This window comes from Syngnathoides biaculeatus, chromosome 7, assembly GCF_019802595.1.
Source record: "Syngnathoides biaculeatus isolate LvHL_M chromosome 7, ASM1980259v1, whole genome shotgun sequence".
NCBI classification, from domain to species: domain Eukaryota; kingdom Metazoa; phylum Chordata; class Actinopteri; order Syngnathiformes; family Syngnathidae; genus Syngnathoides; species Syngnathoides biaculeatus.
The window spans coordinates 11,699,134-11,725,830 of record NC_084646.1 but is presented as its reverse complement, the minus strand read 5'-3'; the positions used below and the strand labels follow the sequence as shown (position 1 = coordinate 11,725,830).

Below are 26,697 nucleotides of genomic sequence, written 5' to 3'. Positions count from 1 at the left end.
CAAACGCAACCAATTCTTTTTCCTTTTTTTTTTTTTTTTTTAAATCTCCAATAGATTTAACGGACGAATCGGGGTCGGCGTCGATACCTTGTTAGTTTGAAGCACATTTTGTGGCCTGTCAACAGCCAGCGCAATTCCAAATGATTGTCAAGATGTGAGAAAGATTTTCAAGTTGAGCTTGACGCTAACGCATTGCCGCCACGGTCGTCTCGCGCTTGCGATCCCCTCCCTGCCGCACTTATGCGTGACAGCTTTTTTATCGTCGGCGGCAAACTCCAGTGCAAAACATTTTCCTTGGTGCAAAATGAACAACCGCCACCGCTTGTTTTTGCACATCAACTTTATATAAAGTTCAACCAGAGATCAGATTTGAACGCAACCAATGGCAGTTTGTAACAGACAACAGAAAAAGAAAAGCAAGTCAAGTGACGACGGCGTCGATCATCCGGGAGTGAGCGCGGGGCGACCTCTCCTTTCAGGCACTGCTTCGCTGTCGTCGCTCAACGAAGGCGCTTGCGCTTGATGATGACGAAGACGATGAAGATGATGGAACCCCCCCCCGCGTGACCTCCAGGCTTCCTCACTTGAGGTGCAGCAGCATGCCGGCGGGGTTGTGCAGGAAGTCTCGCCACATGTTGGAGAAGCGGCACATGGTGGCGCCGTCCACGAGGCGGTGGTCGGCCGACCAGCTGACGTTCATGACGTGCGCGGCGATCACGTGACCCGAGGCGTCGAAGCGCGGCAGGACCTGGCGACAAACGCACACGACATCCGGCTCAGCGGCGAGGACGCTGAGCCCGCGCGACGCCCGCCCGACTTATACGCGCCCACCTGGATTTTGCCCAGAGCGCCGATGGCGACTTCAGGAGGACGGATGACCGGCTTGGCGTACGTCCCTCCGATCTGCGGAAAACGTACGCCAGCGTGAGCACGTGCGACGCGTCTTTCTGCTGATGGCAAACAAGCTTGGAAATTGTTGTGTTCAGCATTAACGTGCATCGATTTGGGGAAAAAAAGATCCTTTACTGCTTCTTTTGGCTCCTTTCTTATGCATCCATCCATTTTCTTGGCCGTGCCGTCAACGGGCAGGAGGCGGGCGGGCTGCACCCCTCAACCGGTCGCGGGCAACATCGAGACGAACGGCCACACAGTGTCCAATTAATGTTGCGTGTTTTTTGGGATGTGGGAGTGGCCACCCGGAGGAAACCCACGCGGGCACAGCGAGAACGTGCAAACTCCACACAGGCGGGTCCGGGATTGAACCCGGGACCTCAGAACTGTGAAACCACCGTGCCGCACTTGAAATTGACTGACAGTTGAGCGAGGCGCCGATCATCTACCGGATGGTTGTGAGGACCGGGGTTCAAATCCCGGCCCCGCCGAGCGCTCCGGTTTCCTCCTTCATCCCAAAAACATGCGTGCTACGTTCATGCCCGTAGGTGGGACTGGTGCTTTGTCTCCATGTTCCCTGTGATTGGCTGGCGACCGGTTCAGGGTGTGCCCCGCCTCCTGGCCGAACGCAGCTGGGATAGGCTCCAGGATCCCCCGCCACCCTTGTGAGGATAAGCGGCCCGGGTCAAGGCTCCAGTAATGTCGCTTTTTTCTTTTTTTTTTTTTTCCTGCTGCCACCATTCAGATGGGCTTCCTACCCCAAGATTCCTCGCAGCAACAACGGGAGAGAGCGAGGTCGAGTCGAATTGCTTTGCCTGACGGTTTTAGAAAAAAGGGTCTTCCTAAAACGCCGCAACGCACGGAAAGCGGTAACCGGCGGCAGCGGGGGCTCACCGATCCGATGTTGGACAAGCTGAAGGTTCCTCCGCTCAGGTCCGCCGTTCCCAGCTGGCCGGCGGTGCCCAGCGCCTGAAGCCGGTTGAGTTCCTGCGCCACTTCCAAGATGCTGAGCAGCTGCACGTTCTTCACGGTGGGAACCAGCAGACCCAGGCTCGTATCCATGGCGACGCCGACGTTATGAGACGCCTGACGCGCGGCGCACCGAGTTCACGACACCGACAACGTCCGCGACAGCGTCACGTGGAAAACCCGGCGAGCCTCACCTTGTACGTGATGTTCTGGCAGCCTTCGTCCAATGAGGCGTTGAGGATGGGGAAGTGGCTGAGGCAGAGGGAGGTGGCCTGAGCCAATCAGAGCGCAGCATTAAGTCAAGCGGCGTGGATTCTACACTTGGACTTTTTCCGAAAAGCTGTCCGCGAGCGACATCGCAATCGGGTGAAATGACATCCGTCAATGACACGGTCGAGTCAGTCCCGAAGCCGAAAAACCGCTCGAACGTACTCGTAACTGCCTAAAAGTCCCAATCGACGCATTCCTAATCCGTCAATCGCTACGCGAGATTCCCAGGATTCGATTTGGCTGACGAGTTTTACGTACGCTCGTACCGCGTCAAAACCAGCGGGAAGTTTCAAACGGCGGCATTGCCACTAAAAAGTCAACGTTAAGAACAAACGTGGCTCCGACCGAATGTGGCGCAGGTCGCAGAATGGAAGAAGAAGAAGAAACACACGGACGGCAACGGCGACCTTCCCCGCACATGCGAAAACTTTGGCTCGAAACCTTTGAACGCGTCATTCCGATTCACCATCGGGCAATGGCGTTGAAGTACCTTAATGAAGAAGGGCATGAAGCTGAGTTTGATGCCGCGACACTGAGCGTCCGCCTTGAGCTCGGCCCTGAGCGCCACCAGGCGGCTGAGGTCCACTTGGTCGCACAGTCCCAAGTGAGGAATGCTGAGCGCCGCCGTCATGCTCTTCGCCATCGCTTTGTGGAAGCCTGCAACGCAGAAGCCGCTCAGGAGCTACGCTAACGCTACGCGAAGACGGGATGGACTTTGACCTTTGAGCGGTTCGGTCACATCTTTGCCAGCGAAGACGCGCTGCGGCGCGACGGGCGGAGGCCGCGGGGCCGGCGAGGGCGCGGCAAGGGGCCGGGCCGGGATCTCGTGGAACGGGCTCGGGGGCAAGATGGCTCCCGTCTGCTTGGCCAGGAAGTCCAGGATGTCTTCCTTCAGGATGCGCCCGTCCTTTCCCGAACCCAACACCTCGCTCAGCTTGATCTGGAGGGACGTCGCGAAGTAACACCGAGAACGTCGGGGAGGACAAGACCCGAATTTCGCACGGACGGACCCTTTGGAGCCGCAACAAGCCATCGACTCGTCGATTGGCTACTTTGATCGATCCATTCTCTATCACGAGGGGGCGGCAGGTGGAGCCTTGCTGATCTGAAGCCACAGCGGACCCCGGACTGGCCGCCAGCCAATGGGTTGGCGCACAATTAAGCTTTCAATGTTTTTGGAATGCGGGAGGAAAGCGGAACACCCAGAGAAAAGCCACCCAGGCGCAGACGGAAACACCCAGACTCCCGACAGGCCGGGCCGGGATTGGAGCCCCGGCCCTCGGAACCGTGAGGCCAACCGACCGGTCGCTCCACCGTGCCGCCGCTTGTGCTTCGTCGTCGACATTGTTAATTTGCCAGAAGACCTCTTTTGACATAAAGCATCGAAAATTCCCAAAGGTCGTGAATGGATGATGAAAATAGTGGCTGACATTGTTCTCCATGGCGAGGCGTCTGACGGCGGGCGTGGCCTGGATCTTGACTCCTTTGATTTCCTGGTGGGTGTGCTCCTCCCGAGCCATGGCGGGCGTCTCCACCACGTCTTCTTCCTGGGTCACGTCTGGTCGGGCACACCGAGCGCGTCAGGGTGACGAACGCGCGAGTCCAAGAGGACGCTAATATTTCTCGGGACCGGCAAGTCGGGAATGAAGAAGGATTGCCGTGGCGACTCTCCATTCCCGGCGGACATCTTGGGAAACTATCGAGGAGAGCCACGGGCGGACGTACCGGAAGCGGAGTCGGTCTCGATGTCCACCAAGGGTTTCCCCACCAGGGCGACGTCGTCCGCGCGGTAGTAAAGTTTTGCGATGACGCCGTCGTACCGGCTGGTGATGGTGACGGACGCCTTGTCGCTTTGCACCTCGCAGATGCTGTCGAATTGCGACACTTTGTCTCCCTCCTTCACGTACCTGCGGACACACGCACGCGGGTAACCACGCACACGCCGCTCGGCCCCTCGCTTGCGTCGGGGCTCCCGGGTCGGAGGTCACCCTGCCCCAAAATCCCGATGAGGGACGGAGCCGCTCCACCTACCACTCCTTCACCGTCACCTCCGTGATTCCCTCGCCGATGTCCGACAGTTTGAACTGGACCACGGCGCCGGTCCGTGCTGCGCCACACGCACACACGCACGCACGCGATCAGCGACGACACCATCTGCGACGTCGCCGGCGTCATCCTGAACCCACCTGCGGACGTGTGCAGCGGCCGGCCCAACATCCGGAAGCTCCCGCCGCACGTCGCCAACTTCCTGTGCGGCGTGGCGGGGAGCGAGCCCAGTGCGGAGTGGCTCCGCCCCTGGAAACATCGCCGCCGGTACTGCTGGATCAGCTGATGAGAAACACAGCAAGTTTGCGTGCGCAACGGCGACGATCCCATTTCGTTTCGCTGCTCGGAAAGTTATTATTTAAGTGACTAACGTTGAAAGAGAAGATGGCGTGACATTTTGGGGAAACAGCTGGGACACGTCAAATAATTCAGTATAATTGATGCAAAACATTAAAAAAAAAAAAAAAAAGTTAGTAGTACTGTCAGCGATGAGTGTAAAGTTGAATGTGAATAATTTGAAAACATCAGCATGCGCAGCCTTTTGGACAAAGCCAAATTCCTCAGTTGGGACATGGCGACAATAACTCACTCAACTGTGACCGGAGCATCATTCATACTCTATATGTGTGGCGTGCTTCAAAAGCTTTTAGATGGCCACTGTGGTCTCCAAGTTTGATTGCCGAGTTTTTGACTGCTTCACCTTTCCACCGTACTAGCTGTTTTGGTGCTAGCTTTAGCATCTGTCTGGGTAAGTCGAGCGAGCGAGCTCCGGAATGACGTGAGCATGACGTCACCGCCCCACTTTCCACATTCGAAGGCGTTTTTGTGGCTGCTGAAAGGAGTTTTTGTGCTGCCGTTCTCACCAATCTCCTGAACACAGCGGAAGAACCTCTCGTCATCGCCGCCATCTTGCTTGCCGACGTCACCCACACGCCCCGCCAACAGCCAATCGGCGTGCGCCAACGTCACATCCGAGCGTGCCCGACGTTCACAAAAAGTGTGCAAGGCAATGACGTAGAAGAAAAACTGGACTGCGCACTCCGCAAGCATCATTGGTTCCTTCTGGTCAGGGCAAAAAGAGTATGGTAAAAAATACACACATTGTTGTGGAAAACGATGCGATGAATATACATATATCATTAAACATGAAGGTTCACAGCCAACAGCACAGTAAAAAAAAAAAAAAAGCTAAACCTAGCGTATACCAATTAAATTTGATGTCATTACGTTTCCCAATGTAGAATTGCAAGGATGTCAAAGGACGTCTTTCTTTTTGTTGGTTTGTGTTCTCTAATTTGTCCTCCAGTCCAGTCGGTGGCGCTAATCCACCACCAAGCGAGTTTGGACAACGCCAATCAACCCGAAGGGGGGCCCCGGCGGCCGTGGGAAAGCCGCTCCAGTCGTCTCGAACTCGCTAAAAAGTTCCTTTGCCGGACGTCATCGATACAAACAAGGAAGAAGTTCAAGTTGGACATGGCGTCGTCGACAGTGGAGCTCGACGGCAGCGTCATGGAGGGCGTGAGTGTCGATACGAGAGGACGAGTTGCCTCGCCTGACTGGCACGTTCGCGTCCGCGTCCGCGTCGTCTTTTCTCTTCGTCTGCCTTCATTTGATCTTGCTGCGTTTCTCTGCCGACCTTTGACCTTTAACCATCACGTTCCTTACTCCCATCTTTTCCCGTTTCCCTTCATTTCTTCCCTCGCTCGCTCTCAGGGCGGCCAAATCGTGCGAGTGGCGGCGGCGCTGAGCTGCGTCGGCGGCTCGCCGGTCACGATGTGCAAAGTGCGAGCGGGCAGGAGCAGTCCGGGACTCCGGTGGGTAGCGGCCGAGGCCAACAACCCCGAAAAAATAGCAATATACTGGAAGTTTATTTACATAATTCCATTCGTAATGTCAAACTTTCATAGATCACATTCAGGGGCCACAATTCCAACCATTGCAAGTATTTATCTGCACATAATTTGGGTTTGCAACTCCTAAAACCCTCAAGATTGGGAATAACCCCCCCCCTCCAAAAAAAAAAAAAAGAGAAAAGAATACCGCGATGACGTCAGCCCAAACATTGCAGGCCAATCATGTTTTTTTAAAAATCATCTATTAAACTCAAAGCACCTGCGCAGATTTTGCTCGGTCTCATTAAATTGGTTCGATATGGGGAAGACGACGTAGGATGGGGACGCCAGCGAAGGAGGCATCCAAGCGTACATCGGCGGAAAGACATTTCAGAAGCCGCTTTATTGGCCGAGTGTGTAACGACACACCGGGAATTTGTCTCCGGGAGTCGGTGCTGCCCTGGTACGACATCCAGAACAAGAGTGGGAGAAAAGAGATGACTGTGGTCTTCCTTCGGCGGGTTTTCAGTCAGAGAAGATTCAAGGAACCAGCTGAGCTCCAGAAAAGGGTGGAAGAAGGCCACCGGCTTCAAAAAAAAAAACGGCACATCCGTGAGAAAGATGGCCAGCGACCGTCAGGTTCCCCGGGTCGAGCCGCTTCTGATCCCGATCCCACGGAGGAAGCGTCTCAACCGGAACTGGAAAGAACCGGACTGTCGGCCGGCGTCTTTTTCTTTCGTTCGGGCTACGAGGAAGCTGCCTGAGGTCCGGTGTGCAATCTCCAGTCGGTCACAGTTTGGGGTGCAATGTCCAGTGCGGGTCTTGACGAAGTCTGCTTTCGTAGAAGGTGACCGCAACTGGGTTGGGGGCAACTATGGAGGAAAGCGGCGGCACCCCATCCCAAAACAAAGAGGGAGTGACTGCGCGCGTCGACGAGATCCGGGCTTCCGCAACTCCGGGGCAAGGCCACAGAATCAGAATCAGAATCAGAATCTGGCCGATGGCCTCAATGCGTCCGCTGAGCAAAAAGGGTCCAAACCGAGGGATGAAGATGAAGAATTTTGCAAATTGATTTCACCTCGCCAACATTTTTTCTTTTTCGACAAAAGTAAGTCAATCGTGTCTTTACAGTCTTGGACTTTTTTGTGTTCTCAATGTCGTGGGTACGTGAGCCAGAATCCCAAATTGGGAACGACTCAACAACCAGTCGCAATTGTGTGCGCTGAATCTGTCATCTATGAAAGTTTCCAGTTTTGAGCGGAATTCTGGATCACTACATTTACTGAACATGCACTTATTGACATTTGGGAGAACGCCTGTAAAAATGATTTGCAAATCCTACTAAAGCGACAGTGTATTGATTCCAGCCCAAAGACAAAAGATTGCACTGGTAAAGGACGTCTTTTGGCAACTTTGAGGTCGTCGGTCGACGCGGGCCAGCCGCACGCACATCGAGCGGCTTCCCTTCGCGCAAGACTCAAGAAGGCTTTGGCGAGTCAACGCAAATCGGTGCCAACCTGTTGCTCATTGTATCGTTTTTTTTTTTTTTTTTTTTTTTTTTTTTTTGGGGCTTTTGCACAACTTGCCAACTTCATCAAAATGGTGCTGCCTGCAGACTGATCATTGAGACCAGTTCCGGGTGTCCCTGCGTCTTGCCCAGTGAGCTGGGATGAGCTCCAAAATAAGGCATTTGCAAAACTTTTGCTTTTACCTTGGGAAAAAAACAATTCATATTTGTGCTTGTTTTCAGTGGGAATTTATGGACCAATCCGTCTGAATTTTGCACACTGTCCATTTTTCTTCCTGTCCAATTGTTGAATGAATTGAGAATAAGTTATTTGCCGCCCACCAAGTCCGAGTTTTCCCGTGCGCGTTGCACGTTTTGCGCTTTGTGCTTGTATTTCGACGCCTTCTGTGTTGAATTGTGCGACGTGTCACACGCAGGCCTCAGCACCTGAGCGGTCTTCAGCTGGTTTCTGACATGTGCGGCGGCGTCCTGCAGGGCGGCGCCGTCGGCTCCACCGACGTCAGCCTGACGCCGGGAAAGATTCGAGCTGGAAACTACACAGCGGACACGCGCACGGCGGGGTGACCGGCTACACGGCTAGCGTGCTGTGTGTGTGCTGCGTTCTCATTCTTGTGTGTGTGCGTGCGTGTCAGGAGTGTGTGTCTGTTACTGCAAGTGGCGCTGCCGTGCGCTCTCTACGCGGACGACATCTCAAACCTGATCCTCAGAGGAGGAACCAACGCGGAAATGGCGCCACAAATAGACTACGCCGTCAACGTACGCGCCGTCCTCATCTTCTCCTCCGTTGGTGTGGCGTCGTGCTTTACGATTTAGAAATTGCAGTGCAGCTTCTGTCACTTTTGCCCCTTCAGGTCTTCAAACCAATCGTGGAAAAGTTTGGAGTCCATTTTGACTGTGACATCAAAATGAGGTGCGTGGCTTTGTGTTTGATGGGCGCCGGTAAATCCTGCCTCACGGCTCTCTGTTCACCATCCTTAGCACCACCCACAATTTCCGTTTCAGGGATTTTTACTTCACTTGTTTTATTTTTTTCCCCCGACTGGATCGCTTGATAACAAATAATCAACTTGTGTTCATTTGTCCCAATATCATTTCAAACGTTATCAAGGATAATGTACACAATCGCTACAAGTGTTTAATCCAGCATGAGCGATGATGTCATGTTACAATTGAGGATCTCAGCCCAATTGATTATCTGCAATTTATTCTAATCTGGTTTTTATATGCGGATCTACATTTAGCGCTAGCGATATCGACGTGTGACGTGAACATCGCAGATTGTGTTGTACACCGACGCGAGCGGGGCGCACCGCTGCTCTCTCGCAGATCCCCCCCCCCCCCCATTTGGTGCGGTCGAACCCAACTCGGAAGGGACCATTGCAGCAGCAAAAAAAAAAAAAAAAAAAAGTGAGTCGCCGACTTGCACGTCGAGCGGCGTTCCTGACAGCCAGTATGTGAAAGCTTTTGCCTCACTCAGGACAGATACTGATTCGAGCGAATATCCGTCGGTTCGGGAGACCATCCGACTGCGTCGGTAGCAGGCTGCTCCTCCCGTACGAAACCGCCTTCGATACGTCGCCGTGCATGTATGTGGAGACACAACTCAACTCGACAGCTTTTAGGCAGCGTGAGAGAAAGAGCCCGTTGGGGATGAATTTAGCATCGCGATGGATCAATCCATATTTTCACCTACCCAGAGAACGCATTTACATTGGTGTGTGTGTGTGTGTGTGTGTGTGTCTGCTTCAGAGGTTTTTACCCAAAGGGTGGCGGCGAGGTGCGCGCGGCGGTGCACCCGGTCAAAGAGTTGCAGGCCGTCACCATGTTGGAGAGGGGAAACATCGCAAAGATTCACGGGAGGGCGTATGTGGCCGGGGTTCTGCCTTTCAAGGTAGATCCAGTCCAACCATGTGACGCGCGTAGGTCCGGTTTATCGGTCCAACGTCACGTGACGTTCATGCGGCGCGTTTGTGCCCAGCTGGCCAAGGACATGGCGGCGGCCGCCGTGCGAACCATCCGCAGAGAGATCAAAGATCTGTACGTCGACATCCAAGCGGTGCAGGAGAAGGAGAAAGCGTACGGCAACGGAAATGGAATCATGTAAGTGACGCTCACTCGCACCACCGCTGACCTTTAACCTCAGCACCTTTCGTCCGTGTGGCTCGGAAGAGGGGCGGGGATCCACGAGTTGCTTGCGCCATTTTGTTTTTGTTTTTTGAGGCATTTAACAGCAAGACCGAGCAAGTCTGCCACCGTTTTGTAAGTCAAGATGGATAGCGACTCGAGACATATTTGCAAAATGTTGCTGTGGACAAGAAGTTTCTCCAAAACCAGCACTAACAAACAAAGCATGTCAATTCAATGAAAACAAACCAAAACAAAACATAGGCTTCACTTTGATTTGAAAGGCAAAGCTGCTGTTAGTCCTTCGTGATTCTGCAGTTACTAATTCAAATACCACTTAAGGAAAAGTCAGTCGGATTTATGTTCCTTGTCATGAGTGATCCATTCCTCGACGTTTCATTCGAACATTTGTTTTTCTTCTTTAGAATCATTGCAGAGTCACGCACAGGATGTTTGTTTGCGGGCTCCGCGCTGGGCAAAAAAGGTGAGGAGCGCCTCTGCCAGCAGGGGGCAGCGACCTCGCTCGCGTCACGTGTGCGCGTGTGCGTTTCAGGGGTGTACGCTGACAAAATTGGCACGGAGGCGGCGGAGATGCTGCTAAGAAACATTCGTCACAACGGCTGCGTGGATGAATTCCTCCAGGACCAGGTGAGCGGGCACCTGGCTGGGGGCGGGTTGGACCGGGACCTCGAGGGTACACGTGGCGCTTCTCGCGCTGAGAAAGCTTGACAAGACCAACGATGAGATGCGAACGCACCCCTCCCGCCTCCCTCCTTTATGAGCCACTGGGACATCCGACACCCGAATGTGAAAGTAGTTGCGGTGGAAAAAGACGTAACGTACACAAAGACTGGGCTGCTCGAGTCTGATGGAGGCAAAAGGACAGCCGCCTGTCCGCCAGCATCCCCCACCTTGGCAAAAAGAGGCCACGTTTTGCTGCCTCTGGATGGCGTCCACAAAAATGCTGTTCCTTCCCCGTATCTCACTTAACATTTCTCATCAAAAGCCACCGTGCCTCCTAAGTTCATCTGTCACTGACACCAAGGTTGTTCTCCTCCCCTGATGATGGCTTGACGCCAAAGTTAGCGTCGAAGGTTCAAGGTGAAACATGACGGTCGCTCGTGTAGACGGCCACAGATACGACTGGGAAGGGAAAAATCGCTGACCCTAAACTAACGCGCGTCAGCCGTGCCAGCGTGAACGTCACACTAAATATCGTTGCCAATTGGAGTCTTCGCACCTGCGACAACAACGAAACGACGCAAAACTACGCTTTCCAGTCGCTCATTAGCGATTGCGCCGGTAAGCCATGGCGCTCGTTGTGGAAGTAGCAGACTTTGCTGCTTCAGTTCCAACCGGAACGACACGTGGCTTGGATTTAACCAACGACGGTCGAGTTCGAAAAGTTTGCCGCGGCTTTGAGACCTCGCGAGATGAGGGAAGCCCAATAACGTTTGTGCGTGTCGTGCTCTCGCTCAGCTGATCGTCTTCATGGCCCTGGCCAAGGGGACGTCTCGGATCCGGACGGGGGCCGTCACCCTCCACACCCAGACCGCCGTCCACGTAGCCCAACAGATGACTCAGGTGAGAGGTCACGTGACATGGGCCCAGCTGGCAAACCTTTCCTTTCGCTGGGCAATATCTTGACAATAGATTATTCAGTTTATTGCGTATTTACGATGTAGTCACATGGTTTGGGATCGTCTTGCTGATAGAAGCGTGAAAAAGATGCGGTTGCTTGGATGGCAGCATGTTTCTTTTCATCATTAATGGTGCCTTCACAGATGTCTGCGATGCCCCGTGCCATTACAGATGTTGTCAGGTTTTGAACTCTGCATCCATAAACGTCCAGATGGTTCTTTTCCCTCAACAATTTAAAATGCGGACTCAGTGGACCACGGAACACTTTTCCGCTTTATATCAGTCCATCTCGGATAAGCTCGGGCCCAGTGAAGCTGGTGGCATTTCTCGTTGTCGATAAACATCTTTTGCTGTGTATAGTAGAGTTTTAAGATGCACTTGGGGAAGTAGCCCTGAACTGTATGTACTGACATTGGTTTTCTGAAGTGTCCCTGAGCCCTGGGGCGAGATCCTTCACACATTGTCGGTTTTTGATGCAGTGCCGCCTGAGGGATGGAAGGTCAGCGGCATTCAATGTCGGTTTTCGGCCTGAACCTCTTGACGATGAAATCCCTAAATTCGTTTGAATTGTATGTTGAGGAACCCAGTTCTAAAACTGTTGGACTATTTTCCTCCCGCACTTGTTGACAAAGCGGCGAACCTCGCCGGATCTTTGATTGCGACTGGCTGACAGCAATTCAGGGAGTTTTTCAGCTCTTTTTTTTAACTTGCTCACGTTTTTAATTGTTGTTCGAACGACATCAGGGCAGCCTGAAAAACGCATTTTCTTTTTTTGCAGGCAAAGTTCACAATAACCAAATGTGAGGATGAGCTCGGCGTCACGTACATTATCGAATGTCAGGGGTCAGGCCTCAGCAACCCAAACTTGTAGCTCCGCCCTCATGTTTGTTTTTCCAACTGTAAAATTCAATAAATGAATGAATCAGCTTTTTGATGTTTCCAGTGACTATTTTGTCCTTTTTTTTTTTTTTTTTTTTTTAAACCGTTCAACTCGTCCCGTCCTGATTGTTGACACGCGATGCCGATGTGAACTGAGCACTTTGGACGATGATTCCATTTTCTTGTTTTGAACTTCCAATTTGCATTTGCACGATGGACACTTGCGTTTTCGATGAGTCGCTCGTTGGCGAAGCTGCCGCATGTCAACTAACCTTTTGGCAGGCTCTCAGGTGTGAAGTGAGTAGCTTCTCCACCTGCTCCATATAAAAGGCGGCAAGGACAAATCCGTTCTGTGGGGCGCCGACTTTGTTGGGGGTCACGGGTGAGTCGGACTCTCTTCCATCTGACTTTGGGCCAGCTCTCGTCAAGTCGCCCACTTCCTCCTGTGACGTAGCACGTGTCGATTTAGCGCTCCAACCTGAGAGGCGGGTCGGTTTCGGGTCCGTTTCTGAGCGGAGCCCGCCGTAACCCGACCCCGATGGAAACTCACACCTGCGCCCTTCTGCGAGTGAAACCTGAGTCGGGCCACATGACGCCCCGCGAGTCCGGCGCTCAGTCCGCCGTCCGCCCTGCAGGATGCACCAGGCTAGCCTTGCGCGACCGGCACCGGGCGCCGACTGTGTGTGGATTTCTCTGGTGGCGGGTAAGTGTGATGTCATCGCTGTGACATAAACAACTCATCGCTACTCCGAATATGTGATGTCACGATTAACGAGCTGTTAATAAGTTCAACTCGCTGTGGCAGAATCCACGAGTCCTTTGGCGAAAGCGTCGATCGAATGCTGCGACAGGAGTCGCATAAGTAATGGCTGATGGATGAACATCAAGGTGCCAACCATTCGCATGAAACACATTTCTTGTGATGTGAAAATAACCTGGGGCCAAAAATGATGACATGACACCTTGTTCAAAATCTGTAGAATTCTGCGTTGAGCAGGTTATTTGTGACCACGACTTGCCCCATGAATGAGATGAAAGTAATTTCTGAATTTCAAGTGAATATAGCAGCACACGATAGAGAATATCTGGTCGTACTTACAGGGGCGGAAAAAAACAGTTCCGGGAGGAGAATTTTCCCTTTTCCGATGGCGTGCGAAGGCAGCACCGTTGGTTCCGTTTGCTGATTGGCTGGAGGTCGCCATAGTAACGAGTTTTTAAAAGAAGAATTGCGCAATCTCGTTCTCGGACTGATTGCGCTCGTTAATCCGAGCTAGTGTGCTAACATGCTAGCGCGCGTCGTCTTGAAGACGGCGAATGTTTGACGAAAGTGCGAACAAGATGAGGACAAAGTTGTCAATTTGTTGACGGCGGGCGAGCGAGCGAGCGGCGGCGGCTCCTCGCTTTTGCTGCTAGTCCGCCAGTCGACAAGTTAAGCGGCAGTCCGACCGGCCCGCCGGGATCGAGACGGGCCCATCCATGACCCACACCCCGGTTCTGGCCGCCTTGTTCGGCGTGACGGGCGGGGCCGAACCGCTGGGAACCGCCGAGTTTATCAAAGGTAAAAACAAACAACGAATGGAAACCGCAATCACAATTCGGAACTCTTGTCGCTCAAAACTTGCGAGTGAGTGCAGAAAGTTTTTTTTTTTTTTTCCCTTTCCAGAAGAAAAGCTTGAAAATGCCAGCCTTGAATTGAAAGTCTTAACGACTTTTACTTTCTGTTCTAGCTTTCGTTTTCGTTTGAATGCGTTTTATGACTCGCTCTTCCAACTCGCTATATTTAGTGATGAGTATCTTTTATGACAAAGGGACATTTTTAGGATCTGTCCGGGTCTCCAAGTTCAAGGACGCTCATCATTTTTCCGGACTGTTCCAAATAGCTCAGCTTCCGATCACTAATCAATTCCGACCGCTCCGTGTGTGACAGAGCGTCTGTATTTTGCGACGTTGCGAAGCAAACCCAAAAGCACGAGCAACACTCACTACTTCTGCACCGACGACGAATTTGTTTACGAGAAGTAAGTGTTGGGGGGTGGGGGGGGTCCGTTTTGCTTTTATTGTGAAGAGCCGCGTTGCTGATTTGATTCCTTGTGTTCAGTTTCTACGCCGACTTTGGTCCCCTCAACTTGGCCATGTTGTACCGGTACTGCTGCAAGCTGAACAAGAAGCTGAAGGTGAGTTCCCGACGCAGACAGACGCCGCCCTCGCTCGGAATGTCCACCGACCGCCCGCGCTGGTCTTTTTTTTTACGCTCAAGCGTGGACTACATCCGGGCGATCGATGACAATCAAGCCAAGTGGTCGCTCTCTGCCCGCGCCTTCATGCTGACACCAACATCGTGAAGAAATGCGCGCTGTTGACAACTTTTCCGTGATATTGAATCACTTGCGGGCCGCTCTTGGGGCGCTTTTTTTTTTTTTTTTTTTTAATTTTTTTAATTATTATTATTATTTTCCATAAAGCAACTGTCGACTTGAACTTGTTCAAACCGAGTCGCTCACGTTGCCGGGTGGCCACTTTCAAAGCGTTTTGACCTGGCTCGGAAGCCGCAGTCTTGTGTTCTGACTCTTCTTTGGATTTGTTAGTAATCCTCATCAGAAGGCGTTTCTTTCCCCAAAAGCGGCAGCACCTTTCAACTTAGCTTTTTCTTTTTGAAAAAAGTCTGACTGACTTTTTTGGTTTTTGTTTGTTTGTTTGTGTCACCCCCCCCCCCCCCGAACTATGAAACAAAACCAAAAAAAAAAGACTGACCGAGGGAGCTTTTAATGGCCAAGTGATGATGTCTTCTCTGCTGTTCATCTCCAAACTGCGGCGCTCGCTCACTCGAGTTGAACATTTCAACTTGCTGTCCGCCATTCACACAAATCACCCCAACCCCCAACAGAGTGGCCGACTTTATACGAAGTACCACAATGTATATTCTGTTTATAGCGTACCCTGGCTTTTTTTTTTTTTGTAGGTGGATCTTCAGCCTCACAGTTCTGAGGTTGCACGTTCAAAGTCTCCTTGGCCTGTGTGGACTTTTTTTTTTTTTTTTTTTTTTTTCTGGGGGTGCTCCGGTGCCCTCCCAGATTCCAAAATTGTGCAAGCTAGCGTGGTTGGCGACTGGAATTTGTCTGCAGGTGTGAACGCGAGCGTAAATGGCGCTTCGCCTGTGCCCTGTGATTGCCTGACGACCGGTTCGGGTGTTCTCCGCCTCAGTCCTGACGTCAGCTGGGATAGGCCTCGTGTGAGGATAAGCGGTATGGAAAACTGATGGATGGATGGATATTGGTGGGATTTTCCAAAATTTTCAACGCAAGTCAAATCCAAAGTTTTTATCCACTACAACATTTATTCCCTTTCTGTACTGCCTCTAACCCCCGAAAGGGTCGCGGGCGTGCCGGAGTCTCTCCAAGCTGTCTTCGGGCGAGAGGCGGCGTCCACCCTGAATTGGTCACTTGCCAGTCGCAGGCCACAAATAAACAAACAACAGTTCAGACCTACGGGCAATTTAGAGTCTTCAATTAAGCCTGCATACGTGTTGTGGAAGGAAAGCGGAATAGCTGGCGAAGTGCCGCGGGGATGTGGCGCTAACCAGTCGTCCGCGGCGGCGCCCACTGCAAAATATCATTTGCGGAAACACGTGTGTGTGTCGGGTATAATAAACAGAATAACGAGCACGCAAAAAGATGGGGGGCCTCCCAGTAACTTATTGCCGCGCTGACGCTAAGTCTCCCTCCTCCGACCGAGAGTCGTCGGGGGGGCTGCCGCTTTGCCTCACCAAAGTCGACTTTGTCCGCTTTGTGCACGTGCAGTCGTTCACGTTGAGCCGTAAACGAATCGTCCACTACAGCAGCTTTGACCAGAGGAAACGCTCCAATGCGGCCGTGCTCATCGGAGGATACGCGGTGAGAGCCACGACCCCCGACCGCGGGCCCGACGCGCTCCTGGCCCCCTGACCTTCACCTTAATGTGTGTGTGTGTGTGTGTGTGTGTTCCAGGTGATCTACTTGAAGAAAACTCCTGAAGAGGCTTACAGAGCTTTGGGTTCGGGGTCCAACGCCGCTTACCTTCCCTTCAGGTTAACTCAAAAAGTCGCCAATTTGCCTCATCACATTGTGTGTGCGTGCACGCTGCGCTTAAGTGCGTGTGAGGGATGAAGGCCATACGTGACGTAAGTTGAGGGTTAAAAACAGCTGACGGATCAGTCCCCGGCTAGGCCGCGCCCACGTGCTGCTGCCTTCACGGAGGACTCGGGCAATTTGAAATGCTGCTTTTATTTTTCCTCATGGCCGGTTTACACACTTGCACTCGGGCCAGTTGCTGCCACCTGCAGGTGAGTGCGTGTTGCTACAGCATTGTGTGTGTGTGTGTGTGTGTGTCTATGTGTGTAGGGATGCGTCGTTTGGGAAGTGCACCTTCAACCTGAGCGTTCTGGACTGCCTGCAGGGCATCAGGAAGGTGAGTTTTATGCCAATCACGCCTTGTCATTCACACGTCAACGTACGCACGCGCGGAAACTTGTGGAAGCACTTCCTGTCGTCTTGTGTTGCTGAAATCCTGCTTTTTGTGTGTGCGGGTGGTCTTTAGGCTCTCCAACACGGGTTCTTCAATTTTGAGTCTTTTGACGTGGACGAGTACGAACATTACGAGGTACGACGCGCGCCCGTGTCCCTCCCGCGCCGTGTTTAAGCGTCACCCTTGTCGTCACGTTGTCGACTTCCTGTTGGTTCAGCGCGTGGAGAACGGAGATCTCAACTGGATTGTTCCGGGAAAACTTCTGGCCTTTAGCGGACCGCATCCCAAAAGCACAATTGAGAATGGTGGGTGGTGGTGTTTCCGATTCCGATATAGATTTCTATCTATTTTTTTTCCCCAATCTCGGTTTTGCTCCAAGACATGACGGATGGTTGGCGAGTGCCACAAAGCGCGAAGACGACTGGCAGGTGGATGAGCTGGGAAGGACTTGTGGTCTTTTTCACCGTCTTGGTATCCATTTTGTTTTCAACGTGGTGTCTTGTTGACTGAAAATATTTAGAAAGTCGATGAAGATGAGAACAATTTCTTTCTTGGTCAAGCAAACATCCCTTTTTTTTTTTTTTTTTTTTACCCTCCCAACACAAACTGAGATGCGAGCTTTTCGAGCTAGCTAGCACCTGTCTCTTTGCTTTTTGCCCCCGCGACCCCACTTGGGATAAGCGCAAGAAATCGGACCGTCACGACGACGGGGCTTTGAGCGGACTCGGGGGGGGAGTCGTTTAGTGGGGCGTCGCTGTGAACGGCTAACGAAATTGTGGGCGTGTCTGCAGGCTACCCGCTTCACGCCCCCGAGCGCTACTTCCCGTACTTCCGCAGCGGCGGCGTGACTGCGGTCGTGCGTCTCAACAAGAAGATCTACGAGGGCGCTCGCTTCGCGGACGCCGGCTTCCGCCACTGCGATCTGTTTTTCCCGGACGGGAGCACGCCCAGCGACGCCATCGTGCGGCGTTTCCTGGCGCTGTGCGACGCCACGAGCGGCGCTCTGGCCGTGCACTGCAAAGGTGAGCCCGCGGGCCCGAACTCCCGCCGTCTCGGTCCCCTCTTCACACGCTCTCGTCCTCTCCAGCCGGCCTGGGCCGGACGGGCACCCTGATCGGCTGCTACCTGATGAAGCGGTACCGGTTCACGGCGCCGGAAGCCATCGCCTGGATCCGGATCTGCAGGCCCGGGTCGGTGATTGGACCTCAGCAGAACTTCCTGGAAGAGTGAGCGGTGACTGCAAAGGACAGATGCAAAAATTCGGGCTGCGCCTCGCAGATCATTTCACATTGGATGGATTTGGCCATTCTACGTTTGATGAATTGGACAAAAAGCATTTTGACATTTCCATCATCGTTTTTATTTTGATGAATATAAACACAATTATTCCTACACCAATTGACGGCAAAACACGATGCAAACAGGTTGTAAATGAATGAATTCAGTGCAGTTTAGAAAACAAAAACAAATTGGAATATCTTCTAGGGCTGCACAATATATCGTTTTGCGCATCATTGCCGCGATGCACGCATGTATGCACAATAGCCACGGTCGCGGCCTCCCGCAATATGCGCTCGGTCACCAGCAGTCGGCTTGTCTACGTTAAGGTTGGCACCGATGTTACAGTAGTGATCTACGTTAAAATTGGCACAGATGTTCCACTTGTCTACGTTTGGCACCGACGTTCCAATCAAATGACACAGTGGTAAATGTTCCAGACTGTTTCTCTTGAAAGTGAAGAACAGGTCGAAGTTGGGGGAGCAGACTGTGTGTATGGCTATAATGTTTTGCTTGGATGAACGCCCTCAAATCTACGCGTTTGAACACGTATGAAATAACAGATTGGTTCACCAAACAAATAGTGTAAGAAATATGGTGAGGACTGTAATTTTACGGCTCACAAAAAAAAGAATTTGAACTTCACCTTTGGCTTCGCGCTCGCTCAATTCTACAGCGCGTTTGAATACAGGCGGCCTTCATCCAAATAAGACATTTGTGCACTCCTGATTATATTTTATTCTAAACAGGGAGAAATGTGGCCTGGCTTTTTTTTTTTTTTTTTTTTGAAATACATGAAATCCTCCATCTTTGAATCGCAGGGTTTCAGAAAATCGCAAAGTTGCAATTTTTTCCCCCTATGTTTATCGTTGAGAGGCTGGAATTCTGAAAATTTGGACAATTTTAACTTGGCAATCGTAGCCACGACGACGACGACAACAACAAACGTGTCGAGCGGTTTTGTGTGCAGGAAGCAAACGTGGCTGTGGTCGCTCTGCGACCGAAAGCGCTCGCAGGGCTCGGCGGCCGAGGACGAGATGCGCGTCCGCGACATCGTGGTCGCCGTGGACCGCCTCAGCTTCAACCCGGCAGAAGCGACGCACGCCGGCGCCGCTCGGCCTCCGCCTGGCTCGGACCGCTCGCACGAGCCTCGCGCGCGCACGCGAGTCAACGTGTTGTCGACGCAGAGTGAAGCCAGCGAGCGGTCGCCTCCAACTCAGGGAGATAAATTGCGAGCCTTGAAATGTCGCCGCCCCCTCCGGAACGCCTCCTCCGCGCCTGACAGGTATTACGAGGCCCCCCCCCCCCCCCCCCGCTCCCCGCGTGTCCTGACCTCCGAGCGACGGAATCTCGTTTGCCTTTCAGAGCAGAGCAGCCGGTCGGAGGCGCGGCGCAGGCGCCAGTCGGGTCAGTGCGAGCGTCGCAAATGGGCCGAAGGGGCGACAAACGGGCCAATCGTGACAAGCGTGCCTCCTTATTTCCAGACTGTCGGCGGGGGTCCCTCAGGGCCCCGCCTCTGCGGCGCACCAGTCACTCCGCCCGCCGGCGTCAGCAACGGCCAAGAGGATCGGTCACAGTGCCTCGGTGACCGGCTTGAGGTCAGACGCTTCCCGTGGCTCCCTCCTCACTTCCTGTTTGCTCGTTTTCCACCATCAACCGTGCGTCTCGTTGGCCGGCGCCGTCACGCGACCTCACCTTAGACCGCTCGCTCCGCGTGTGTGTGTGTCAGCTCCCGATTGGCTGGCTCGCTCTGCGACGTGTACGCCACGCGGGCCTCCTTGTCGTTGGCCCCGCCCTACCCGCGTCCTCACAGTAGCGCGTCGTCATACGGCGACGTCGGGACGCCGCTCGAGCCGCTCCGTTCCTGTGAGTCCGCTGGCCCCGCCCCTTCATCTTCATCTCCATTGCTTTGCTTTTCTGTGACATCACCACCACATTTGTCCTGCTCTGTGTGGGTGGGAGGCGTAAACCGGTGGTGGTCTGATTCTGCCGGCGCCGGGGAGGAAGCTTAAGAACGCAAAAGGGCGGAGCCGAGAACCGAGCGGCGCTAGCGGCGAAAGGAAAAGTGTCGGAAAGTGATGAGACAGGAGGAGCTCCGCGGCCAAAGTCACCAGAGTGACAGGCAGGGGAGGACTTGCCAAACGAGGAAAGAAGATCAGCCGAGAAGGGAGTGGAAGTGGCGGGAATAAAAAGATCTTCAGGTTTGCAGTTATTGGTAGAAGGGCGACGAGGATGCAGCCCAAAGGGAAAGAAGGCGCTCATCAAAGTACAGGTCAAGAGGTTGCGAGTTAAACACCCCCGCAAGTCATACTGTGCGATTTATTTGTTTTGCTTTTGAATCTTTCACCACAGCAAAAATCGCTAAACAGTAATCAAGACGAAATGTTCAACTTGTACGCATTTTTTTTTCCCCCAGTCGCTTGCGTCGGACTACGTCCCACTTCTAGAAGATCCCACGCGCCCTGAATGCAGCGCTCGTGCGGTGAGGCCACGGAGAAGGAACGCGGTTACCGCCGACGACGACGCCACGGAGAAAATGCTCAATGAGCGACGAACTTTGAGCCGGCCCGACCCCTTGTGAGTAGACGCTAGCCGTTAGCCTCAGAAGGAGGACGTATTTTCACGCTGGTTTCTAACAAAGCTTCTCGTCACCATTCCTGCGATCTTCTACCTCTTCTGTTCGAGCCACTTTAAGTAGGAAGAGTTGACAGTCTTAATCGTGTGCATTTTTCTACGGACACGACAACGACGACCAGCCGAAAGAGACGACTGAGGCGTTTTTACGAAACGAGCGCTTCGTGTTCATCCGCGCTTTGATTTTGGAGGGAAGCAGCCTCTTTACGTCAATCTGAGGCTTTTATTTGTAAGGGAAGCCATCCATTTATTTTCTTGTAAATTGTTCTAGGAGAAGGAAATAAATTATTTTTGTTGACTACTTGTGTCTTCTTTCATGTGATCACCAAACAGGAAACGCCCCTCAGGTCATGGATTGATTTGGAAAGAATCTTTCTTCATCCTAAAGTAATTCATTCTTGTCACATAATATCGTTTATACATTTACATTCTGTAGCATCTTGAAAAAGCCATGTTCACGTGCTTTAATGGACTCGCCATCATATCAAAAATGAAGCCCGGGGTGGTGTTTGATCAAGGAATGTGTTTGCCGTTTCAAAGGTTTTCCATTGTGCATCCTGAATTTATGACCGCGTCGTAAAGGTCATCTTGTCGCGACCTTCAAGTGCTGCACTTTCTTCCGTTCTGGCGCAACGATCCGCAACATCGCGGAGGAAGACTGCGGCAAGGCTTGGAAATAAATCACGTCAAAGTTGTCGTTAGCGACATGACGACTTCGTCGCTCATCAAAAGTTGACCTTTCAGTGGAGGTCAACGTTGAAGTCATCAGTCAAAGGGCAACTGATTGCTGGCCTGTTGTGTGCTGAATCAAGTGCAGTTCCTGTGCTCAGCAGAAGAGGGCGCCGCAGGAGGCACGCGCCCCGTTTCAGGTTTAGGTTGAGCTGCTCGCACGCGCGCACAAAGACCAACGCCGAGCTGAGACGGTTGCGGTTCTGGCCGTCGAACCGTCGGTATCGGCGATGCGTCCACTCGTCTGCTTCTTCTCAGGTGAGCTTTTTCTGTTGAATTTGCATCCCTTACCCTTTCCGGATCTCCGTGCTGAGGTCCGATTGGAGCTTGGGTCGCGTTTTTTTGTTTTTGTTTTTTGTTTTTTTTTCCCTCCCACGTCTTTATTTTCTTAGTAGAGACCTCGATAGTTCCTATAAAGGGCTACCGAAATGACCGTTGATACGATCGGGGATTTTGATTTCATTTGATTTTTTTTTTGGAGCAAACGATTCCCAACGCAGAAACTGCTTTTGGAATCTTTCACTCATTTTCCACTTGCAAATCACTCCAAAGGGATTTTGGTCCGGTCCACTGGGACGGAAGAATGAGTCCAATTTTTGTTATTCAGGGAGGGGAACCGACACCCCCCCCCCCCCCAAAAAAAAAAAAAAACACATTGTCGGTTTATCCCCGCTTGTTGAAATATTTTTTTTCGATGCAATTTTAATGTAATTCTTTGCCATTGTCGCTTGACGTACAGTTGAACAGTGCGAGGTCTCCGTCGTCGTCTTTTCCGCGTCCACGTTTTCAACAGGAGACGGGTCTCGAACTCGCACAGAATGCGGTTGGGCATTGTCTTGTTGAACGAAGACAAGACATGGCTTGGACGGCAGCGCGTGTTAGTTGACCAATTCTTTTTCTTTTGGCATTTTGACATTCAAATGTGAAAATGGCCCCCCTCCGTCTTTGTGGCGTTGTTGTGCCCGTGCAGGTGCGCTGATGTGGTGGTGGTGGCGGTGCGTCCACGGCCTCCGGGTGGACATTTCTCCCGGCAGGCCGCTCTTCAAGCTGGGCGAGCGCGGGCAGCTTTGGTGCTCCGTGAGCGAGTGCGCCGCGGCGCCCGTCGTCTCGTGGACGCCGCTCGGCGACCGGCCCCTCGACGCCGACGTGGAAACTCGGGGCCTTCTGTCGCTGCTGACCTTTGACCCCGTGGAGATGCAGCACGAGGGTCCGCTGCTGTGTAAAGTCACGTGCGGGGAGCAGCGCAAACACGCGAAAACGCACGTCGGCCTTTACGGTGCGTTCAAGAGCGCACGCAAACGCGCCAACGCACGCATTTCTTTGCGTTGTCATGCACGTCGCCCGCGTGTCACGCGTCGGCCACGTTGGTCATCCGGCGGTCTTGATGGACGTCTCGTTGTCGTCCAGCCTTCCCGTCGGACCCCGTCATCCTCGGTCACGACACTGTCCGCGAGGGGGAGGAGTCTACGCTGACGTGCGAGGTGCGTGACCTTTACCCCGCCGAAATGCTGACTCTGGATTGGCTGAGAGGAGAGCAGGTGCTGCGCAGCGTCGCGGGGGAGGCCGGCGCCACCGCCGTCCGGTCGACTTACGGCTTCACGCCTCGTAGGGCGGAGTCGGGGCAAAACCTCACCTGCCGGGCCACTCTGGAACTGCGGGACCTGATGCCCCGCGAACGCACCCGCCTCGTCCACGCCCGCATCCGCGTCACGTGTAAGAGGCTGACGCTGACGGTTGTACGTGTAAACGGCCGCTTGACATGACAACGCGCCGACCGGATGATGACGTCGTGTTGCCGTGCCAACCGGTGTGATGATGATGATGATGAAGATGCGGTTCTGGTCAGTCGCTCCAGTGGTGACGGCGCTGTCGGACCCCGGCGCGGTGCCTTCGGGGTCCGTCCTGGTTCTGAAGTGCTCTGCCGCCGGCGACCCGCCGCCGGTCCTCACGTGGACGTTCAGGCCCGAGGGACGTGGGGCGCCGCAGGTCAAGGGTCACGGTGGGGAGCTGGCGCTGGTCGCACAGGAGGGGGAGTATCGCTGCGAGGCGCACAACCAGGAGGGCAAAGACAGCAAGGCGGTCCGGGTTCAAGTCTACGGTGAGGGAATCGCGCACACACAGCGGGGGGGTGTCCCAGCCTCACGTGTCTTCGCTACGCCCACAGCTCCACCCAGCAACACGTCCATGTGGGTGCATCCGGGTCAGGAAGTTCTGGAAGGCCAGCGGGTCACCTTCGTTTGTCGCTCGGACGGAGCCCCGCCCCCTAGCCTGGTGCTCAGGAGGGACGGAGCGGAGCTCCAGGTGTCGGACACCGCCCCCTCGCTAACCTTTAGCCTAATGGCGCAGCCTCAAGACTCCGCCCACTACCAGTGCGCTGCCGCCAACGCCTTCGGAACGCAACGAGTCACGCGGCGCGTCGCCGTCACAGGTAACGACCGCGCGCTAACGTTAATTCAAAAGGGCGCAGTCGCAGGTCTCGACGACATGCTAATGCTAACACGTCACGTGTCGGCTAATGGCGACGTGCCGACAAAGCCGTCAATCAATTGACGATTTGTCGGTGGCGTGGCGGCGTTGTTGTTGTTGTGCGTTTGTGTGAAGCTCACCCGCTGCGCGTGGAGGTGCGCCCGCAGGTGGCGTCGGCGGCCGTGAATTCCGCCGTTCTTCTGACGTGTGAATGTTGGGGGTGTTCGTCGCCGCCCACGCTCACCTGGACGAGGACGGCACCCTCGGGCGCCGTCCCGCCGCCCCAAGAGGAGTCTCGCCTCGTCCTGCGGGACGTCCAGCCGCGGGACCGAGGAGGATACGTGTGCCGGGCCACCTGCGACAACGTCACCAGGAGCGGCCGGGCCACCGTCCACGTCTACTGTGAGCCGCTTCCTGTCACATCTTTTTACCGTAAATTCTACGCGATTCCTGTTCGGCTGCTGGGGTCACAGGTCCGGTCTGAGGGTCCTATCCTCCCACGCGAGGCAGTTGGCGGCACTTCCTCTTCCGCCAAGGTCGCGCATCATATTGCGCGTGTCGATTCAGTTCACCGCAACGGTGGCCCGGCGGCAGCCTGACGCCCGCTGACTCGTGCGGGCCACGCGGGCGTACGCTCAGCGACGGCCATAACGTTTGTGTGCCACTTTGCGCTGACGATCATATTTCGAATCTTTTTTTCACCGGCGAGAATCGTTTCGGCATGAAAGTCGCTGCTGGCGGCCTTCTCCAAAGTGTCGCGTGTTGGACGGGCCGCGGAAGTTGACATTTGCAGTGCGTTTCCGTTTCCAAATGGATTTCTACGACATTGCCATCTTGAGAAAACGCCGTGATTGTCAGCCACGCTCAGACTTCCGCGAGTTGCGCGTAGGCGTCAGTGGCGGGTCCAAAACATAAAATGCACGAGTGGGAGAATATGGCCCAAAGTGGTTTTATTCTCTCTCTCTCTCTCTCTCACGCACGAGAGTTCTGTTCTCCGAACGCTTCCGGAAGGTCCGTCCCGCTGACCCCGCGGCCTTGTGTCCTCCAGCGCTGCCGTCCGATCCGGTGGTGAGGGAGGGCGGGGCGGTGCCGCTGGGCCAGGAGGCGCGGCTCCGGTGCGACGTGAGGGACGTGTTCCCGGCCGAGCGGCTCCGTCTGTCGTGGCGGTGGGGCGACGAGAACCTGCCGGTCCGGACCTTCGAGCCCCGGCCGTCCCCGCGGAACATCTCGGCCGTGCTGAGTCGCCGCGCCGACGCCGAGCGGCGCCTGGTGAGCTGCGAGGCCCGGCTGCTGACGGAGGCCGGCGCCGTGTGGAGGTCCAGGAAGTCCAGCGTGCTTCTCACCGTCCACTGTCAGTGCAGACGTCGATCGATAACGCTAAAGCGCAAAAATTCTCGTGCCGCTTGAGTTTCCTCCGGGTGCGCGCTCCGAGTCCTGATTTCCACTTCTTGATGAGTTCAAATTGGTGGGGACGGCCCCCCTCGTTGACATCAAGCTAGCGACACCAAAGGCTGCATAAAAAAATGCTCTCAGGTGCACGTTTTGGGAGGGCAGCGAAACGTTCCCTAATGACTGCGTTAGCGGCACGAAACCGACGCCGTCCAGTGTAAATATGTGCTAATCCGTGCACGTGTATTGCAGCTCCTCCCAGGAACACGACGGTCCTGGTTCTGCCGTCGGCGTCGGTGTCGGCGGGCCAGAACGTGACCGTGTTGTGTCGTTCCGGCGGTTTTCCGCCGCCCGGCGTCGTCCTGCGAAAAGTGTCGGACGGGACGGAGCGCCGCTCGGCCGACGGGATCTTCCCATTGGTCAACGTGACGGCCCGCGACTCGGGGCTCTACCGGGTCAACGCGACCAACGACTTGGGCCACCAGGTCCGGGTGTTCCGCCTCAACGTGACAGGTGCCGCTTCTGCAAAAAAGCTACACGCTCGCCCCTCCCGTCGCCACGATTTTCACCCGTTTCTTTGGTTCTACAGAGCCTAGCGTTATGACTCCGCCCACTCTCACCGCCGTCCTGGTGCCGGCCACCGTCGGTGCGGTCGGATTGGCCGCCGCCGCTCTGGTCCTGGACTACCTGAGAAGGTCCAAGAAGAAACGATCCTACCGGCTGACGCCCTCAGAGCCTCCGGCTGAAGGCCACGCCCTCAGCGCCGCCCCCACCCTGTGAGAACCACCACCTTGGTCCAAAGAGACCACTCCGCCTTTCCCGTCGGGGGCTCAGCCGCCCGAGTCCGTGTCTCCCCCCCCCCCCTCCCCCCGTGCTCCATTGGTCAAAATTTTCCTTTTTTTCTGGCGGCCTTCAAAACTTTCACGTGAATGCAAAAACGACACAAGCGAGAACTGCAGAAAACAAAGGACTCCCCCCTGCCGCTCACGCTCAGCCGCAGCACAAACACCAAGTTTGGATTGGAACGGAATGGCTACTCGACACATTTGGAATGTTCTGCGTGGGGGCAGCACCTCCACTCTTCATAGTGTAGCGCCGCCCCTGGAGGAAATCCTCATGGACAGAGCTGGCGAAATGCAAACGTGCATCACCATAAAGACGGAAACAGCTCCAAAAACAAAAACGGGGGGGGGGGGGGTGTTTCACTTCAAACTTCCGACGCTCATCTGGAAAAGCGGGTCGCTTGGTCTTCGTTCCTTGGTGCGCTTCAAGTAAGCAGTTCGAAAAGTCACGCAGTAGTTCGCAAATTTTCCCGGCCGACATTTGAAAAATGTCTCTTTTGAATATTTCATAAATTGACTGATGCCGAATGATTTTTGAAAGGAAATTCTGTGGACCATGTCTAACATGAAGATTGTTTTGTTGTACTTCCGATGGGTATAATCGATGTGATCGACGCGCGCTTATTTTGGAATAAAGAAGCCGAAAAGGAGACGGCTTTTTTTTTTTTTTTTTTGGGTT

The 26,697-nt window shown here is 53.9% G+C and overlaps 4 protein-coding genes across 11 annotated transcripts; 3 read left to right on the top strand and 1 right to left on the bottom strand.

The window, feature by feature from the left end:
* Positions 1–370: 370 nt before the first annotated feature.
* dbt (dihydrolipoamide branched chain transacylase E2) lies at positions 371–5,174 on the bottom strand. Of its 2 annotated transcripts, none has more exons than XM_061824114.1 (11): positions 4,771–5,019; positions 4,317–4,458; positions 4,162–4,237; positions 3,856–4,037; positions 3,561–3,688; positions 2,851–3,070; positions 2,621–2,787; positions 2,055–2,132; positions 1,786–1,977; positions 832–903; positions 371–748 (listed from the first exon to the last, which is right to left on the bottom strand). In XM_061824114.1, exons 1-11 carry the CDS (start codon positions 4,789–4,791, stop codon positions 581–583), a joined length of 1,446 nt encoding a protein of 481 aa, XP_061680098.1. In that variant the 5' UTR covers positions 4,792–5,019; the 3' UTR covers positions 371–580. The 2 variants fall into 2 exon arrangements, with proteins under 2 accessions (XP_061680098.1, XP_061680097.1); XM_061824113.1 differs by lacking the exon at positions 4,771–5,019 and adding an exon at positions 5,040–5,174 and having other exon boundaries at positions 373–748.
* On the top strand, positions 5,146–12,228 carry rtca (RNA 3'-terminal phosphate cyclase). 2 transcript variants are annotated; one of them, XM_061824119.1, is made up of 12 exons: positions 5,146–5,261; positions 5,483–5,694; positions 5,890–5,990; positions 7,953–8,096; positions 8,169–8,292; positions 8,388–8,446; positions 9,286–9,427; positions 9,515–9,636; positions 10,086–10,144; positions 10,214–10,308; positions 11,140–11,244; positions 12,080–12,228. In XM_061824119.1, the coding sequence occupies exons 2-12, from the start codon at positions 5,650–5,652 to the stop codon at positions 12,170–12,172; spliced, it is 1,089 nt and encodes a 362-aa protein (XP_061680103.1). In that variant the 5' UTR covers positions 5,146–5,261; positions 5,483–5,649; the 3' UTR covers positions 12,173–12,228. The 2 variants fall into 2 exon arrangements, with proteins under 2 accessions (XP_061680103.1, XP_061680104.1); XM_061824120.1 differs by lacking the exon at positions 5,890–5,990.
* A 1,132-nt stretch (positions 12,229–13,360) lies between these two features.
* cdc14ab (cell division cycle 14Ab) lies at positions 13,361–19,240 on the top strand. Its single transcript, XM_061825152.1, is given in 12 exon segments — positions 13,361–13,738; positions 14,108–14,198; positions 14,279–14,354; positions 15,978–16,070; positions 16,164–16,243; positions 16,557–16,623; positions 16,753–16,815; positions 16,898–16,985; positions 17,472–17,702; positions 17,768–17,906; positions 18,929–19,149; positions 19,152–19,240. Coding segments are annotated over 12 exon segments (1,320 nt in total). The 5' UTR covers positions 13,361–13,656.
* Positions 19,241–19,578: 338 nt separating this feature from the next.
* Positions 19,579–26,679, top strand: vcam1b (vascular cell adhesion molecule 1b). Of its 6 annotated transcripts, none has more exons than XM_061824102.1 (13): positions 19,579–19,824; positions 20,375–20,535; positions 20,657–20,821; positions 20,926–20,979; positions 21,133–21,579; positions 22,292–22,597; positions 22,729–23,034; positions 23,168–23,419; positions 23,486–23,749; positions 23,857–24,189; positions 24,836–25,138; positions 25,429–25,689; positions 25,766–26,679. In XM_061824102.1, exons 5-13 carry the CDS (start codon positions 21,552–21,554, stop codon positions 25,954–25,956), a joined length of 2,244 nt encoding a protein of 747 aa, XP_061680086.1. In that variant the 5' UTR covers positions 19,579–19,824; positions 20,375–20,535; positions 20,657–20,821; positions 20,926–20,979; positions 21,133–21,551; the 3' UTR covers positions 25,957–26,679. The 6 variants fall into 6 exon arrangements, with proteins under 6 accessions (XP_061680086.1, XP_061680085.1, XP_061680084.1 ...); XM_061824101.1 differs by having other exon boundaries at positions 20,654–20,821; XM_061824100.1 differs by having other exon boundaries at positions 20,600–20,821.
* Positions 26,680–26,697: the final 18 nt, after the last annotated feature.

Bases quoted from the DNA above. Each gene is read 5' to 3' on its own strand.
- dbt (XM_061824113.1), bottom strand. From the start codon at position 5,084: ATGGCGGCGATGACGAGAGGTTCTTCCGCTGTGTTCAGGAGATTG. The intron at 4,238-4,316 runs GTGGGTTCAGGA...CGTGTGGCGCAG, and splicing joins GCCGCTGCACACGTCCGCAG to CACGGACCGGCGCCGTGGTC. The intron at 3,071-3,560 runs GTCAGCCACTAT...ACGTCCCTCCAG, and splicing joins GCCTCGCCATGGAGAACAAT to ATCAAGCTGAGCGAGGTGTT.
- rtca (XM_061824119.1), top strand. From the start codon at position 5,650: ATGGCGTCGTCGACAGTGGAGCTCGACGGCAGCGTCATGGAGGGC. The intron at 8,097-8,168 runs GTGACCGGCTAC...CGTGCGTGTCAG, and splicing joins GCGGACACGCGCACGGCGGG to GAGTGTGTGTCTGTTACTGC. The intron at 8,293-8,387 runs GTACGCGCCGTC...TTGCCCCTTCAG, and splicing joins AAATAGACTACGCCGTCAAC to GTCTTCAAACCAATCGTGGA.
- vcam1b (XM_061824102.1), top strand. From the start codon at position 21,552: ATGCGTCCACTCGTCTGCTTCTTCTCAG. The intron at 23,750-23,856 runs GTAACGACCGCG...GTGCCGACAAAG, and splicing joins GCGGCGCGTCGCCGTCACAG to CCGTCAATCAATTGACGATT. The intron at 24,190-24,835 runs GTGAGCCGCTTC...TGTGTCCTCCAG, and splicing joins GGCCACCGTCCACGTCTACT to CGCTGCCGTCCGATCCGGTG.